The sequence below is a fragment of the Paroedura picta genome, chromosome 8 (assembly GCF_049243985.1).
Source record: "Paroedura picta isolate Pp20150507F chromosome 8, Ppicta_v3.0, whole genome shotgun sequence".
NCBI classification, from domain to species: domain Eukaryota; kingdom Metazoa; phylum Chordata; class Lepidosauria; order Squamata; family Gekkonidae; genus Paroedura; species Paroedura picta.
The window spans coordinates 6,629,088-6,646,380 of record NC_135376.1 but is presented as its reverse complement, the minus strand read 5'-3'; the positions used below and the strand labels follow the sequence as shown (position 1 = coordinate 6,646,380).

Here is a 17,293-nt window from a genome sequence, read left to right as displayed (position 1 = left end):
CTTCTCCCCATTTGTTCCTCAAGGATGCAAAGGCCTCCTGTTTCTGCTCTTAATTCACACACTGCCCTCCTAGAACCATAGAGTTGGAAGGGACCTCCTGGGTCATCCAGTCCAACACCCTGCACTGTGCAGGACACTCACAACCCTATCGCTCATCCACTGTCACCTGCCACCCCCTTGAACCTTCACAGAATCAGCCTCTCCGTCAGAGGGCTCTCCAGCCTCTCTTTTAAAATTTCCTCTTCTCTCCATTCTATTCCTCCTCCAGCCATGCCTGGATCCAGCCATGCCTGGACCCAGCCCGGTTAGGGAACCTTTATAACTCTTTTAATGACACGCCCTCGCTTAGAAGAAGAAGAAGAGTTGGTTCTTATATGCCGCTTTTCCCTACTCGAAGGAGGCTCAAAGCGGCTTACAGTCGCCTTCCCATTCCTCTCCCCACAACAGACACCCTGTGGGGTGGGTGAGGCTGAGAGAGCCCTGATATCACTGTTCGGTCAGAACAGTTTTATCAGGGCTGTGACTAGCCCAAGGTCACCCAGCTGGCTGCATGTGGGGGAGCGCAGAATCGAACCTGGCATGCCAGATTAGAAGTCCGCACTCCTAACCACTACCCCAAACTGACTCTCCCTTCCCTCCCCCGCAGGTCCAGGTGGCAGGCACTGGGAGCGAGGTGACTGGCATCACGCTGGAGACCAAGCCCCGGAGGAGAAACAAGCGCAACGTCTTGTACGACATGATGCCCAGCTACAGGGACGGGATGGTGAGCGCCCCAGGGAGGGGAGGAGGGGCAAATGGCCCTGTAGCCATCCCTGCAATCTCAGGCAGTGAATTCCACCTTTGAATTTCAGGGCATTGGCTCACGACAGTTGGCCCCTCCCTAGTGGTGAGGCTTCCAATTATCACCACCGCCACTGAGTCACCTGGATGTCCTTAGAGGAGGGAAGGGAACCGTCGGGAGAGGAAGTGGGCTGCTGGTCAGAACCCACCGGGGGCGGCCGAGGGAGCTTTCCCCGCTCTGCTTCAGAGTGTCCCTTCTGCACCTTCACAGGCCAGCGGGACCTGGGAGCAAGTGAGCGGGCGCGAGGTTCACATGCTGCTGCAGAATGAGCTCTTCCTCAACGTAGCGACCGAGGATTTCGAAGAGGGGGAGCTGCGGGGCCAGGTCAACGCCCTGCCGTACAGTGGACTCCCGGCACGGCACCGAGGTAACCACGGGGGCACCGTACTAGGAGCTGCACTGGCAGGTGGGAATAAGTTTGCCAGCCCTTTCTCCCCTCCCAGTTGGGACGGGGAATTTCCCTACCCCCCCCCCCCCGCTGCCCACAGCTGTCTCCCTGTACGCAATGTTACATCACTTCCGGAGGGAACTGAGAACTGAGAAGCAATGGAATTGTGAGAAACTCTATGGTTTTACCATAAGATTTGGTGATTCCTAGAGCTACCCTGTGTCACTTCTGGTCGTCCCCCCCCCCCACCACCACACACACACACACACTCTCGAAGCCATGTAATGGCACTCAGGATGTTGCAGTCCCCCGGTACCTGGCTACTTCCCTGGCCCAGTGTGGCATCCTTCACGGGGAGGCCATGCCGTATCTGGGTAGGAAAGGAAAGGGCCATCCCTTCAGCTCCAGGTTTTTGGGAACCAGGGGCAAAACACCCTCCCCAACTAAGCGCTGTATTATCTATCTGTCTGTCCATCTCTCTGTACATTTCATTCACACCCCATCTTCCTCCCCAGCGGGAAGTGATTTATACCCTCCTCTCCTCCATTTTCTCTTCACAACAACCCTGTGAGGTAGGATAGGCCGAGCGTGCGCGACTGGCCCAAGCCCCCTGCCCCTGCCCCTGCCACCACAAGCTTCCATGGCGGAAAGAGGATTCGATTTGCGTCAGAATGGTCAAGCCACAGCAAACAAAGATCATTAAGATACTTATTCTGTCACGTACACGTGTAAAATTACAAACGTTAAGTCGACTATACAATTTAGAAACGTGCCTGGCGGACGAACGCGTCCTGCAAAGCGCATAAAACCAGATGTGTTTGGGCTTCTACAGCCTTCCTCAGTGGTGACTCATACACTCGATAGGCATACCACACATGCAGAGAGCATTTTATATTTTTCACGACCAGGTGTTGTTCTCTTGATATTGAAAGAGGAGAAAAAAAACGCAATTATTAAAGCTGCATATGCGGGCAGAGCATCTAGAGCCGCTGATGTGGAAGGATGAGGGCGCTGCTTCCACAGGAGACACCTGCAGAGACCTGTGAACAGCCATGTGGAGGAAGGGACAAAACAAAAGGCACAGAGAGAGGAGGGGCCGAATCGCACCACCCTATCTGTACAAGCTCAGAGTGGTTTAGCGCCACCCGGTGTCTTGGCAGGCTACGTCGCTCACCCCAAGTAACAATTTCTGAACCAGCCTTTTTCAACCTTTTGACCGTGGAGGAGCCCTTGAGATAATTTTTCAGGCTTCGAAGAAGAAGAAGAGTTGGTTCTTATATGCCGCTTTTCCCTACCCGAAGGAGGCTCAAAGCGGCTTACAGTCGCCTTCCCATTCCTCTCCCCACAACAGACACCCTGTGGGGTGGGTGAGGCTGAGAGAGCCCTGATATTCCTGCTCGGTCAGAACAGCTTTATCAGTGCTGTGGGGAGCCCAAGGTCACCCAGCTGGCTGCATGTGGGGGAGCGCAGAATCGAACCTGGCATGCCAGGTCCGCACTCCTAACCACTACACCAAACTGGCTCTCAGGAGCCCCGGAAGTGATGTCAGCTGGCCACGCCTCCCTGCCACGTCCCCCGGAAGTGACATCACCACCCTTGTTAACAGGCAGGCTCAAGGAGGACTGAGAGGGGGAGAGACAGGAGGTGGTTGAAGCTGCAAGCAGGCTCTGCCCTTTCCCAGGAGCAGAAACCACGAGTGAACTCATGCTTGGGAGGGGGAGCGATGGAAGCAGCCAATCCCCTCGCTTGGGGCTATTAAGGCAGGAGCGGGAAGGGCATGGACCCCCTCCAGAGTTCCCACAGACCCTCTGAATGTTCTGATTCCGAAAACTCACTTTTTGGTTGGTGGGGGGAGGGGGGCAAAAGGAGCTTGACCTGAAGCCAGCTTCCAAACAATTGCTCAGGAAGTTGGGATTAACTTGCCAAAGGGAGCTTCCACATCTTCTCCTCTGTCTCTGCTCCACTGCACCCTTAGGGGAGCCCAGTCAAGACGCTGCTATGGCTTAGCAAAGTGGTCCTCAACCTTCCTAATGCCGCGACCCTTTAATCCAGTTCCTCATGTTGTGGGGACCCCCAACCATAAAATTACGCAAGGGTTCTTTCACAGAAATTGAACCGAAACTGACCAATGGCATGAGGATCCATTGTTCATGATTGTATATAAATTGGGGTTTTTTTCAGGATTTCTCAGTTCAGTTCTGCCTCTTGTCCCACCATGCCCATCTCGCTCTTTTCCGCTGCTCCAGACAGACAGACGAACGCTCTATCTTGATCTACCCTGCAAGGCTGTTGTGTGGCTAGCGCCCCCCCCCCCAGCAAAGCTGCTTGCCCTGCCACGACCCCTGTGAAAGGGTCATTCAACCCCCCCAAAGGGGTCCTGACCCCCAGGTTGAGAACCACTGGCTTAGCAGAACTCCCCTTCCCGACATCGGTTACAGGAGTCCTGTTGGGGTCTAGATCAGAGGAGAGCAAACAATGGTCCAGCTTCTGGATCTGGCCTGTGGGGGGGGGGGGGAGGGAGTTCTGCTAGCCCTCAAAAGCTGCATGACGTAGGCTCCTTGATGCCCAGAGCAAGAACTGACCAGCCGTTTCTGACCAGCCCCCCATGTTTGCAAACGCCTGCCTTTTGTTCTCCAGAGCTGCCCATCCCGCTTGCCGGCCACTTTGTGTCGCCTCCTGTCCGTGCCGGATCTGCCGGCCACGCCTGGGTGTCTTTGGACGACCACTGCCACCTGCACTACGAGATCGTGGTGGCCGGGCTCGGCAGGGCAGACGACGGGACCGTCAGCGCCCACCTGCACGGCTTCGCGGAGCTGGGAGAGCTCCAAGAGAGCAGCAGCCGGGAACACAAGCGACTGCTCCGGGGCTTCTACGGCACAGAGGTGAGGCTCCCTGCGCGGGGCAGTCAGCTGGCGAGCGGCCGCAGGAGCGAGCAGCTAGACTACGCGTCATTCTGTCACGCGCGTGATTCAAGAGCAGGTGAAGAAGACCCTACAGGGGGACATCGGTGGAGACGTCCAATTAGCATATTTAGATGAGGAACTTCCTGGTATTTTTCAAATGCTCTCCTTTTGCATTCCGATGGGCCGAATTGGGAGGCTTCCTGCTCCTTTGAGCACACTTCCTCCCTGCTTGCCTCCAGAACAGAAGTTAAATCTGAGCAGACAGTGTGATGTGGCGGCAAAGAAGGCCAATGCAGTCTGGATCAATAGAGGCATCACATTGTCTGCTGTACACTGCATTGGTCAGACCCCACCTGGATTCCTGTGGGCAGTTCTGGAGGCCTCGCTTCCAAAAGGATGAAGACAGAATGGAGAAGGTGCAGAGGAGAGCGACGATGAAGATCCAGGGCCTGGGGCCCAAGTCCTGGGAGGAAAGGCTGGGGGATTGGGGACTGCCCAGCCTGGAGAAGAGGAGGTCGAGAGGGGATATGATTGCTGTCTTTAAGTATCTGAAAGGTTGTCCTTTGGAAGAGGGCAGGGGAAAATCTCCATTGCTCTGGATTGTTAACTTTGGGTGCGGAGCAGGGGACAAAAGGGAGTGTGGCTGTGAGATGCCCATTGTAAGACTTGACCAATGGCTGGCCATTCATCGTCATGGGGGTGGGGGGGATGAATAGACTCCCCTTGTGCTGAGAGAGTGAAGAGCGCTGATTTCTAGATGTTGTCAAAAGGCCTGGCCGTTTCCCAGGGCTGTGTGTGTGCCTGGCGATTGCAGCTGGACTAGACAGCTGCCCCATTGATATTCCAGCGTGCATCCTCTGTAAAACTCAACCCTATTTACATGACATCCCTAAAAGACCTCCCTTGCAGGCACTGGCCAAGCTCAGGTCCGCTTGGTCTTAGGAGGATTCATAAAATTATAGAGTTGGAAGGGATCTCCTGGGTCATCTAGTCCAACCCCCCTGCACTATGCAGGACAGGTAGCTGGATCGTAAGCCCTCCAGCCTTCTTTGGGATATATTTAACTGAGCCAGAGGAGCATCATACCCAGTGTGAGGCACTTGCTTGCCAAATCTTTGTTTGCTTTGAAAAAACAAACTTGAAGACCTCTGTGTCAATTGAAAGTTTGCACTTTTGATTTTTTTAAAGTCAACTAAGGAAAGATGCTTGTCCACTGACATATTTTATTTATTTATTTTATTTATTACATTTATATACTGCCCTCCCTGGAGGCTCAGGGCGGTTTACATAGGAACAAAGAACAATACATAAAATGTATTTATCGTGTGTCAGAGTTCCACACAGGAAGCATATAATAATAATAAAATAGGTAGCCAAGTAGGTACCACGGTTATGCAGCGCAATTGGGCCATCCGCTCAGATACTAATATCGAAGTTTTCGGTCCATTCACTCACAGTTGGGGAGAGTTCAAAGAGCTCCGTCACATCTCCCTGGAAAGCACGATGTTAACATTCCTGTGATGGAATACAGGCTGAACCACAATAGCATTCAGGTCTCAATATTTGGCCCATTTAAAAAACAGGTCTGCACAACTGCCCAAGCCTGTTCATATTCTATTAGCTATCTTTTGTATTTTACATGTCAAGTAAAATCCTACAGACTTCTTGTTGGTCTTTATCAGGTTATGGAAATCGGGTGGATTCAGCTTAGATAAGGCACAAATAAGCCACTGCACTGAATCCTGTTCTTTGTGGACTTATTCAAGCTGAATCAAACATCCCATCTGTTTAAATCAGCTGAATCAAAGAAACCTGAATTGATTTGGGCTTCATTCAGTTGATTTGAGATTTGGCTGATCTGAGGAAGTTTGGCTGCCTCTTTAAAAGCCTCCCCCCAGACCCCTCCCAAGGGAGAGCTGTCTCAGAGGACCCTGCAGGGAGACATTTAAAGACCTGCCAAACAGCTGATCCTTAGAGAAGCTTCTCTCCACGGCAGGATTAGCTGCCTGACAGCAGTTTCAGGCGAATCGCTTTGATTCGGCCAAATTCGATCCTGATTCGGCCCAATTCGAATCAACATACCGAATCAGTGATTCGGTTGATTCAAGTTATACGGACTCAAGAAATCTCGAATTCAAAAAGTCCCCCTTTTTTCCCCTGGTGCACATCCCTATCATCACTGACACAACTTTGGAGTCAGATCTTGACGACGAATTCATGAGCCCAACCTGACTGCATTTCAAGGGTCCAAAACATGAATTGGGATTTCCTTGGATGGGGATGCTGCCTGTCAAATCACAATTCTTGTCCCTTGGTTTCCCACGCAGGCCCAAGGGGTTGTGAAGGACTTGGACCAGGAGCTGCTTCGTCACCTGGCACAGGGCACAGCCTTCTTGCAAGTGAGCACCAAAGCGAACCCGCGAGGAGAGATCCGGGGCAAGGTAGGCACACGGGATGCTTCCTCCTCTTGCTCCAGCACCGCTTTCCTCCTGAACGGACCCCAGAGATCCTCCAGCGTTACTACTGGTTGCAGACTCCTTTCTTTGACAGTTCTACAACTTCCAAGTCTGTCGACTTCCAAGTCTGTGCAAACTTTTTTTTGTTTGTTTCGTTCATTTTTCCCTGGCTCAGGACGGCTTCCAATATTATTTCATAAAAACATATACAGTGGTTATAATACAGGCATTTAAAGTTTAGTGGGGGGGGAGGAGCTTTCTCAGGTCCTGAAGATGAAGGTGATAAAAAGCAGCACAACCTTCTCTGATCGCCCTCCCTTAAAAACCAAAACACCCTGTTAATTGACGCCCTGTTAATTGATACCTTGTTAAGCATCAGTTAAGGGGACAGGATTTCCCCCCTCTCCTAGGCACTTAATAACTCTCAGTCCAGCTTGCCCAGTGAGCTTTGCGGCTGAAAAAGGATTCGAACCCAGGACTCCCTCATCCCAATGCAAACCCCAAACCATATTGGCTCTTGCGTGCGCCGCGTGGGGGGAAATCTCAATTTGCACTGGCGCCAGGGAATCCTTCCTTATCTTCGCCTTTAAATTGGAAGGCCTTCAGAAATGCGGCCTTTCCATTTCTTGGCCTCATCCACAGGGGAGAGGCCGGGATTCGAGGCCAGGCCTTGCCCCGATAGAGTCTTGAACCTCGCCCTTGCAAAAGACGGTCTGAAAGCCCCTTTCTTGATGGAGCCGAGGATCAGACAGGGAGAGCAAGAGATTTTCCAAAAAATGACGCTGTTTTTCCACAAAGGATCACGTGCTCCTTAATCCGGGAGGCAGCCGAGCAACGTCTTGGGCTGCCAGCAGCCGTCAGTCACCAATATCCTGGATCGTGTGTTCTTGACTGCAGGCTCCTTCCTTCCCAGTTTCCGAGTTTTCTTTGTGCAACGTGAAAGACAAAGAGTTTTCACAGCGTTAAAAGTGTCCCCGTTTTCAAGGTTTCTTTGTGGGGTACGAAGGGTTAAGGATTTGCACGGTAACGCCCGGAGATCCCCTGGAATCCCCAGGGATCTTCCCCTGGAGAAACCAGCAGCGAACGCTGGCAGGGGCTCATGGGAATTGTAGTCCATGGACATCTGGAGGGACGCAGTTTGACCACCCCTGTCTTAGAGCAAGGGTAGTCAAACTGCAGTCCTCCTGATGTCGCTAGCAGGGGCTCATGGGAATTGTAGTCCATGGACATCTGGAGGTCCGCAGTTTGACTACCCCTGCTTATAGCCTGCAAGCCCCCCCCCCCCACAGGCCCCACTCCCAAATCCCAAGGAATTTCGCAACCCAGAGTTGGCAAATATAGCCGAGATGCACAATAATATCCTGGCGCTCTTCAATTTTGAGTCCTGTATTAACAGAAAGGGGGGAAACCACCAGAGAGAAGCTCATGGATGGCTCTGTGCTGTGCAGCTCTAATGGGTTTTGTGTTCTGCTTGAGTTGCCAGTTCTCAGTGGGGAAAATTCTGGACACTTGGTGGGTGGGGCGGGACTTCTGCGAGGTATGACATCTTGCAGCCTACCCCCCCCCCCAGGCCAGCCACCCTGATGGTTCTCTGCAGTCCACGGACCAGTGGCCACGCCGGGAGATCGCCAGGCCCGGCCTGGAGGTTTGCAAGCTGAGCCTCTGCCCCCAGATTAGTCATTTAGTAAGACTGCTCAGACTCCTTGATTCGAGGTCGCCCTGAGCCTCCAGATTTTTCCCTCCTCTGCTCAGCGTTACAGCAGTTCCCAGGCGTCCTTGGAAAGAGGGAACAAACTCCATTCCGTCGACAGGACGTGACCCAGGCTGCGTTCCGGCCAAGGAATCCAACTGCAAAAGCGCATTAAAAGCGTGTTCTCTGGCGCATGCATGCAACGGGCCTTCCTTTCCTCAAGGCTGCAGGGCCCAGCTGGGGGGGGGCAAAGGATTCCTCGGCTTTAACTCCCCCGACGCCTGGGCTGGAAAGAACGCCGACAGCAAATTTTGCAAAGACGGGCGGTCTCCCGCTTCTGGGCCCCCGGCCAGCCTCGCCGACGGATTCCCAGAAGCTCTGTCGGGTTGGGCGGCCGCCAGCTCCCCTGGCACCCGACAGCGGCCTTGGCGCGTGCCTCTCCTCCTTCCCCTCTTCCCAGCTGTGCCGAGCCACGTCGGAGCTGGTGCCCTGCCGAAGGGGACCAAGTGCCACCTGCCCCCGGGGAGTCCACAGGGCACTTGGCAGGACTGGGAGCCAGGCCGGGGGACTCACTGGGGATTAAGGGCAGCTGCGGGGCATGGGCAGGGACCGATGGAGCAACTGCAGCCCAGAGAGGAAGCAGCCTCCTGGAGGATTTTGGGGGGCTCCTGGAGGGGTTTAATGCCATGGAGCAGGAGTGGCCAAACTGTGGCTCTCCAGATGTCCATAGACTACAATTCCCATGAGCCCCTGCCTGGCAGGGGTTCATGGGAATTGTAGTCCGTGGACATCTGGAGAGCCACAGTTTGACCAACCCTGCGAATGGTTGAGGGTATTCAATTTCATGGTGCCTGACCAAGCGTGCATGCCCACGAAAGCTTATCCTTTGCGTCAAAACTTGGCTGGTCTGAAAGGTGCCGCTGGACTCGAACTCTGCTCTTGTAGGTTCACATCCCAAACCAGTGCGAGGCGGGGGGCTTCCGATTGGCCCCCGCAGACCCGGAGGACGAGCTGGCGGGCGACCCGGTCCCCAAGAGCCCCGAAGACCTGAAGAGAGACCCCAATTCCTGCTTCTTCGAAGGGCACCACAGGGCTCACGGCTCCCGCTGGGCCCCGGACTACGACAAGAGGTGCTCCGTCTGCAGCTGCCAGGTGGGTAGAAGAAAAGGGAAGGGCCTTCGGGAAGCAGGAATGCGGACTCCGCTGTCCGTCTCTCGATCTGACTGCAGGGAGGGCGGAATTCTGTTACGGCATAGAGGGCGTGGCACGAAAACAGCTGGCCTGAACAGCTGCCACACCCCAGAGGCCTGAAAGCATGCAGGAGTGCTGGACCCAAAACTCTCAGCATACGCCTGACGCGTGTGCTCTCCTGGAGCTTGCCTTCCCAAAACCGGCCTTTCCTTGGGAATGACCGTCTCTTCTCTCGTTGCGTGTCTCTTCCTTGGCAGAAGCGCACCGTCATCTGCGACCCGATCCTGTGCCAGCCCCTCAACTGCTCCCAGCCGGTACTTCCAGAGGACCAGTGCTGTCCTGTGTGCGAAGGTCAGGGGGACAGGGCGGAGCAGGGGGGATGGATGCCGAAGGGCGTCTCCTTGGGAATCGGGAGGAGAATCTTTGTTTTCTGGAATGGGGTCGCCAGATTCCTCCCCGGCCGCCAGCAAGAGGTGGGGTTGAGGGTGCAGGAGGCAACTCGGTACCGGGTTAAGAGCAGCGGCCTCTAATCTGGAGAAGTGGGGTTGATTCCCGACTCTTTTGCACGCGGGCTGAGGGAGCTCGGTCTTGTCACTGTTTCCTCAGAGCTGTTCTCACAAAGCAGTTCTTCTAGAGCTCTCTCATCCCCACCTACCTCACAGGGTGTCTATTGTGGGGAGAGAAAAGTGGTGGGGTGAAAATGGAGGCTCTGTAGGGGGGGCTTTAGGGAATTGTACTCCACTGAGATCCAGATTGGGGGGGGGCAGGAAGTGGTACTGGACACTAAATGTAAGGAGAGGGAGGGTTCACCAAGGCTTCCACCGCCTTCCACCGCACACAGAATTTTAAAATGACACTAGCTGCGGTGTTAAGATCACTTCGATAAAAGCAAAACATGTAAGTGACATAGAGTAGCTCTAGGAATCGTTGGAAGCTCTATGGTAAAACCATAGAGTTTCTACCGATTCCTAGAGCTACTCACGTCACTTCCTGTTTTTTACCAAATGTGACATGACGCTGCGGACAGCATCCCCCCACAGTCTGGCAGCTCTAGACTGAAAAGGGAACAAAGGCCTCCGAGTCTCCAGGGAGAAGAGGGGAGGGACGGGTGCTCTGAGGGTCCCAGCCACCGTAGCTGCTTCTGTCTCTGTTTGTGACCATCCGGCATTATTTCTTTGTGAACAGAGAAGAAGGAAATCGTAGAAGGGCAGAGAGCCGAGAAGGCCCGAGACAGCAGCGAAGGTGAGCGTGGGGCCGGTGGCTCAATTGCATGGACTGGTGATACTTGAAAATGGTTCTCAGAACCCCTCTCAGTTTTCTCCTCTCCAGGCTAAAGACACCAAGCTCCCCCAATTTTTCCTCCTACGTCTTGGTCTCCTATTTTGCATTCTTGAAACGTGATACGTATTTTATTTTATTGCAATCTGCCCTGAGTCTATAGAGATAGGGCGGAACATAAATGTAAATAGAATAATAGCAATGAGTAGGAGGGGACAGGAAAGACCCCCGCCTGAGAGAGCAGCTGGAGAGCAGCTGCCGGCCTGAGAAGACAATACTGACCGTGACGGCCCAGGGGTCTGACTCAGTCCGTGGCAGCTTCTTATCTTCATACATGTTCAGTAGGCAGGAGAGGCCCTCTGACTTCCCTCTCCTCCTTTTGGCCTAGGTTGTTACTTCGATGGCGACAAGACATGGCGAGGAGCAGGGACTCGCTGGCACCCCGTGGTGCCCCCTTTCGGCCTCATCAAATGCGCCGTTTGCACCTGCAAGGTGAGGTTGGCGGGCAGCACCCTTGAGGGAGGCGGGAGCACCCATTTGTATCCTTCTTCCGAGGAAAAGGCAGTTGCAACCATGAGTCTTGTTCCTGTCCCCCTTTGTATCTTCATAACAACCCTGCGAGGCGGGCGAGGTTGCGAGCTTGGTACTGGCCCCGGGCCCCCTAATCCAGGGGTAGTCAACCTGTGGTCCTCCAGATGTCCATAGGCTACAATTCCCATGAGCTCCTGCCAGCGTTCGCTGGCAGGGGCTCATGGGAATTGTAGTCCATGGGCATCTGGAGGACCACAGGTTGACTACCCCTGCCCTAAGCGAATGTCGTGACAGACTGGTGCTTTGAACTTGGGTGCGCCCAGCCCCGATGAGAGTCTCTCGGAGCGTGGCCCCTATGCGCTGAAGTTCCCGTTCTCACCTCGATGCTGCTCTTTTTCCGCACAGGGCGCCACGGGGGAAGTGCACTGCGAGAAAGTGCAGTGCCCACGCCTGACCTGCAGCAACCCCATCCGGGCCAGCCCATCCGACTGCTGCAAGCAATGCCCAGGTGAGCCAGGACGGAGCGTCGGCTGCACTGTGCACAGGAGGGCCACGACACGCTGGCTGCGGCGGGGAGGACGGGGTTCAGCACGGAAGCTTGTTCAAGATTCCGGTCGGGACCTTCAAGGCCCTTCTTGGTCTGGGGGACCGCCTGTCGCCTTATGCCCCCTGCAGGTGGTACCTGGCCTGAGGGAGGTTTGCCTTTTCAGCCCTGGCCCTGACCTGGTGGGATGAGGTCCCGGAAGAGCCGAGGGCCCTTTTGTGGTTCTGCAGGGCCTATAAGACAGCGCTCTTCCGCCAGATCAGGGGTAGTCAAACTGCGGCCCTCTGGGAATTCTGGGAATTGTGGTCCATGGACGTCTGGAGGGCCGCAGTTTGACTACCCCTGCGCCAGATCTTCGGTTGAGGATAGGGACAAAATCTTTGGAAATCTGTTTAAAATTTTTAAACAGAGGCTGGAGAGCCATCTGACGGAGAGGCTGGTTCTGTGAAGGCTCAAGGGGGTGGCAGGCACAGGGGATGAGCGAGAGGGATGTGAATGTCCTGTATAATGCAGGGGGTTGGACTACATGACTCAGGAGGTCCCTTCCCTTTATGATTCTATGATTCTAAAAGGTTGTGAGGAAGCTGTATTCAGGCTGTCTCCATCCTTCCATCCTTCTTTTCCTTAAATTGAAGTACCAACACAATCTCCCCAAAAAAGCCAAGAATCATTTTGGGTTGGGCAAATAACTGGTTCCAGTACTGGCAAGCTGTGGGTCACCAGAGGGGCCTCTTGACCTCCAGCCAGCTGCAGAGCCTTGAGTCCCAAGAAGACAATTATCAAAGAGTGAAGCTCACAGGCTAGTTGAGTCACAAGCGAGCCGGAAAGAGGGACCACTAAAAGCACAGTAGTCGTCCGGGTTGACTGAGTTCCCCCTGAGTCGGCAAACTCATTTCTGGGGCCCGGGATCAGTTGCTGGAGAGAGATCCTAGGGAAGCCACAAGGTGGGTCTGGGGACAAAGGAGAGCCGTAGGTCTCTTGACTCCCCTCACTCCTCGCATCCCCTCTTCTTTCAGCAGCTTCCGAGCAGGGTCCCGTCGCCCTGGTGGACATGATGCAGGCGGACGGGCCCCGGGCGTGCCGATTTGGGCGCCAGTGGTACATGCACAACGAGAGCTGGCACCCCACCGTGCCCCCTTTCGGGGAGATGAAGTGCATCACGTGCTGGTGTATGGTGAGCGAGCAGCTCTCCCCAGGGAGGGTGTGGAGGGGCAGACCCCCTCCCGGACCAGTCCCAGGATTTTGGGGTGGGGGGATGGGCAGGTGGGCGGGCAGAGAGTACCCGGGTCCCCTCCCCTGTTTGGCCTACCACCAAAAACCCTGCTTGTCCTCCCTCTCCTGACTGCCCACCCCCACTGGCCCTCTGGCCTGTGCCCCCTCCCTGTTTGCAAGCCTTCCCCACCTGTGCCGCTTGGAAACACCACCTTCAGGCTGCCAGAAGCACTGCCGGCAGGGGCTCATGGGAATTGTAGTCCACGGACGGCTGGAGAGCCACGGTTTGGCCACCCTTGGAGTACACCCTCCCAGGTGGCAGTGGGCAACAGGTTCAGCCAAGGGTGACACTGGCAGAGTGTTGGCAAGCAGAGGGGCAAAGGGTACATGGGTGGACGGCAGAGGAGGAACGTGTGTGTTTGGGGAGGGGGGAATGGTCCCATAGCTGCTCCTATCAGTTTATACGGAGGACAGCCCTGGACACTGCTTAGTTTTGAGTGCTGGCAGGACCTGGCCATCCTGGGCTCTGCAGGGCAGGTGATCGTGGCCTCTGCCTGAAGACCTCTCTGCCCCCTCCTCCTTTCCAGTCCGGGGAAACGCACTGCCAGCGTCAGGAATGCTCCCCAGCCTCTTGCTCCAGAGAAGGGAGAACGGAAGACACCTGCTGCTCCAAGTGCCGAGGTAACGATCCGAGCCTGCCTTTGGCGCACCTGTCCCCCAAGAGGGCGTTGGAATTGCGAGGTGACACAGTCATGCATGTGTCCTGTGCGATCACGTCAATTCTGACTGACGGCGACCCTATGAAATCATGACCTCCACAGCGTCCAGCTTGGTGTGGTGGTTGTTAAGAGGGCCACTTCTAATCTGGAGAGCTCCTCCACTTGCAGCCGTCTGGGTGACCCTGGACTAGTCCCAGTCCTGATAGAGCTGTTCTCACAGAGCGGCTCACTCAAAGCTCGCCGAGCCCCACGTAACTCACCGTTTAGATCAGCACAACAGTTTCTTCCCCCTCCTTCCCACCAGAGAGAGGACGGGAGCCTCCTGGGTTTTAATCTAAATGGGTTTTTAATAATGATTTGTTTTTAATTTAAAGGCTTCCATTTGAATGTATCGGTGTGTCGTGAGCTGCCCAGAGTCTCCGGGGAAGGGTGGCATAGAAAACTTGATACATAAATAAATTAAATAAACAGTAAATAAAAATATGGCAGGATAAGTCAGCTCTGATTGGGGACTCCAGACAGCAACTTGGATCTTTTTAAAAATGGTGGGAAGATCTGAACACAGCTCTCTTCTAAGCCCCTCCCACCCGTGCATCGGCAGGCCCAGATTATATTGCAAAAAGCACCGTGGGGGGGGGGGATTGCTCTCCCGCTCTGTAATTCTCCTCTTGCACCGACCTCTTCCTTTCCCCTTCTTTGCCCCGCAGTGCCGGAAGACCTCCCTGAAGAAGCTCCCGAGACCCTCCAAGAAGAGACCAAGAATTCCTGGAGACGCTAGCTGGCCTGCCCGAACCCAGAAGCCATCGTGGCACCACCCGGCACGCGAGGGAGCCAGAATCCAGAAGCCCCTTGCAGCTGACCCTGGGTAGGGCTTACCCAAAGCCTCCAGCTTCTTGCTGGCTCTTTAAGGACTACAAGGGGGACCTCCTAATGCCCCTCCAGAAGCACAAATCTGGCAAGGGTGTGCCATCGGCTTCTGTCTCCATGAAAGGTCTTGGGGAGATGATCCTTTGGAACAAGGGGGGGCTCTTGGAGACGACGGACTGACCCCGCTAGCGGTGCACACGGAGCCACGTTTGGTGCCGACCACGAAGGCCCGCAGAGGAGTCAGATCCCGGATGCTGTCCGGCCCGTGGCTTGACACGCCCGCAATTATAAAGCTAAGCATACAAGGCCTCCCCCGTCCCACCCGGAATGGGCAGCTCCACCTCTTCTTGGGAGAATTCGTAGCTGTGCCTTTTGCTTGCCTGGACATGGGGGGGAAAGGGGGGTGTTCTCCCCCCAGACTACTGTGTATATAATGTAAAATTGCCCTCTTTTGTGACATCTGGGGGGAGGGGGGATTGTCTCGTTCGTTTTGTAAGGGGGCTGGTCGCTCGGCTCCGTTTGGACTCCGTCCCGGTCGGTTACGTAATTTATGGTTCCGGAGAGCAAGGTCCGTTTCCCCGGCTCAAAGGGGGAAGGGATCGATAACGGGAGGTTCTGTATTTATTTTTTTTTTAAACCCGGCGGAGGAAAAAAATAATAACCCCGGCGTGAACAGGCGTGCTTCTTTCCGTCGTGCCCACCAGAGGGCAGTCACGCGCAGTCCCCACTCAGACCACCAGAAGGTGGATGGATCACATTGCCTGGGAAATCCCTGGATATTGATGTACGGGGAGGTGGGGGGGTAGAGGCGGAGCTTGTGGGTGGGGCGGAGTCTGTGGAAGCAGGAATACGGGGAGGGATTTCACCTACATTCCATGGCATATCATGGCCAGGGAAGGCCGAACAGTGGCTCTCGGGACGCTAGCAGGGGCTTATGGGAATTGTAGTCCATGGACCTCTGCCATGTCTGCCCTCCAAAGCTGCCGTCTTTCTGATCTGTGTATTCTGGTGATCAGCTGGAATTTTAGGAGGCCTCCATGCTCTGCCCTGAGGCTGGTCACCGTATGTTCACTAGTCCCCAAAAAGCCGCAGGGTGGACCATCAGCTGTCTTTTGGGCATGGCGGCTTTACCTCAAAGTCCACAGAGCTCTTCACGATGGACGGGGCGGGTTGGAAGAGTCACAAGTTTTTGCTGTTAGACTAGCCCTACCCCCTTTTTTGGGGATCCCCGATGCCTCTTGGAAATAACAGGGGGACACGGCAGTGGTTTAATGTGTGTGGTTCTTATTTGATGAACTGAGGCAGATGGTGAGTGGGCGGGCAGGAAGGGATGTGCCAGCGTTTGTCTCTTGTGGCCCTTCCTTGCATGGGAATTGCTCGTTGCTGTCATGGGATGGTAGGTGAGTTCCCTCCAGGCCAGGCTGGATTCTGGAGATTGATTGTTTTTTGGGGGGGTAGGGGGTGGGGATCACTTGGCATGAAATTGGGGGTCACCGTGGACGGGCAGGTCATTGTGAGTTCCTGAATTGTGCAGGGGGTCGGACTAGATGACCCTGGAGGTCCTTTCCTACTCTATGATTCTAGTTCCCAGATCTTCCCAAGGCCTCCCGTTTCCCAGGGCAGTCCTGACTGGCCCCTCTGGCATTCCTCTCAGTGTTCACACGGCCAGGGCCCAACTTGCACCATAGATAAGTGAGGAAAGAGATTCGGCACCCTTCCCGAGCATCATAGACGGCCACTCTTGCTTTCGTGTGGGGCGTTTGGTCTGAGTCTCATCCTCATCATCTCCCCTTCGCTCCCTGGCTTCCCCTCCCATGCCCCGCAGAGTTCCAGGGGCTGGAAGTGGGCCTGTTCATTTTGACCATGGGCCAGCCTCTTGCGTAAGAGAAAGAAGGGCCTCAGGGTTTCTTTGCAGACATTCACTCCCCCCCCCCCCCGCCGCCGCCCCCCAATGCCTCTCGGGGAACGGTTCTGCAAAACAAACGGACCCACTAGCCAGTTGGAGCCAAAGCACGCAGCAATTCCTCCGGGGCTGCAAGGAATCCAAAGGGCAGGGGAGATCCGTGCTGGAAATCGGTTTGCGAAACGCACGGCCTGCAGAGATCCATGCCGCTGATAATCAAGCCGGGCTTCGGGCTCCCTCTGGGGGCGACGTTTCAAAGGTCCAGACAACGCAGGACGGCATAAATCACTTCCCTCCACAGCGGACTGAGTGACATCAGTTGTGGCTCTTTCTCGTCTTCTGTCCGGGAAGGTCCTTGGTTTCCAGAGCGACCGGCTGTCAAGGGACCCATCTTGGGGACGGCGACAAACACCAATCAAGCCCATTTGTTTCCCATTTTTCTGGGCTCTCGTGGGCCTGGTGAAAAACCAGCAACAGCTGAAGGCTTTTGCAAAATGGTTTGGCGAAGAGTTTGAGGCTTCTTCGCAGCTCCTTCCTCAGGGCTGTGCCTCCTTGGACTGTAGCAGGGGAAAGACGACATGGCCATAGAATAAAAACACATAGGGGGAAAGCCTAGCATGGCTCCCTTTGCACTAATGTCAGGGAGGAGCCATGGCAGAGCCTCTGCTCGGCATGCAGAAGGTCCCAGGTTCAATCCCAGCATCCCCTCTTAAAATGGCAAGGAAAGGGGTGATGGGGAAGACCTCTGCCTGAGACCCTGGAGAGCCAAG

General features: G+C 54.9%; 1 protein-coding gene across 3 annotated transcripts in view; it reads left to right on the top strand.

The window, feature by feature from the left end:
• The window catches only part of CHRD (chordin), a 34,171-nt gene extending 19,373 nt beyond the window's left edge, over window positions 1–14,798 (top strand). For 2 of the 3 annotated variants that reach the window (XM_077348248.1, XM_077348246.1), the window contains exons 12-23: window positions 647–763; window positions 1,052–1,208; window positions 3,867–4,111; window positions 6,460–6,573; window positions 9,224–9,430; window positions 9,727–9,820; window positions 10,655–10,711; window positions 11,136–11,239; window positions 11,684–11,786; window positions 12,839–12,996; window positions 13,622–13,715; window positions 14,461–14,798. In XM_077348248.1, coding sequence (XP_077204363.1) covers window positions 647–763; window positions 1,052–1,208; window positions 3,867–4,111; window positions 6,460–6,573; window positions 9,224–9,430; window positions 9,727–9,820; window positions 10,655–10,711; window positions 11,136–11,239; window positions 11,684–11,786; window positions 12,839–12,996; window positions 13,622–13,715; window positions 14,461–14,531 — 1,521 coding nt within the window. In that variant the 3' untranslated portion in view covers window positions 14,532–14,798. The remainder of the gene's footprint in view (window positions 1–646; window positions 764–1,051; window positions 1,209–3,866; window positions 4,112–6,459; window positions 6,574–9,223; window positions 9,431–9,726; window positions 9,821–10,654; window positions 10,712–11,135; window positions 11,240–11,683; window positions 11,787–12,838; window positions 12,997–13,621; window positions 13,716–14,460) is intronic. The other variant, XM_077348247.1, reaches the window with a different exon arrangement.
• The last annotated feature ends 2,495 nt before the right edge of the window (window positions 14,799–17,293 follow it).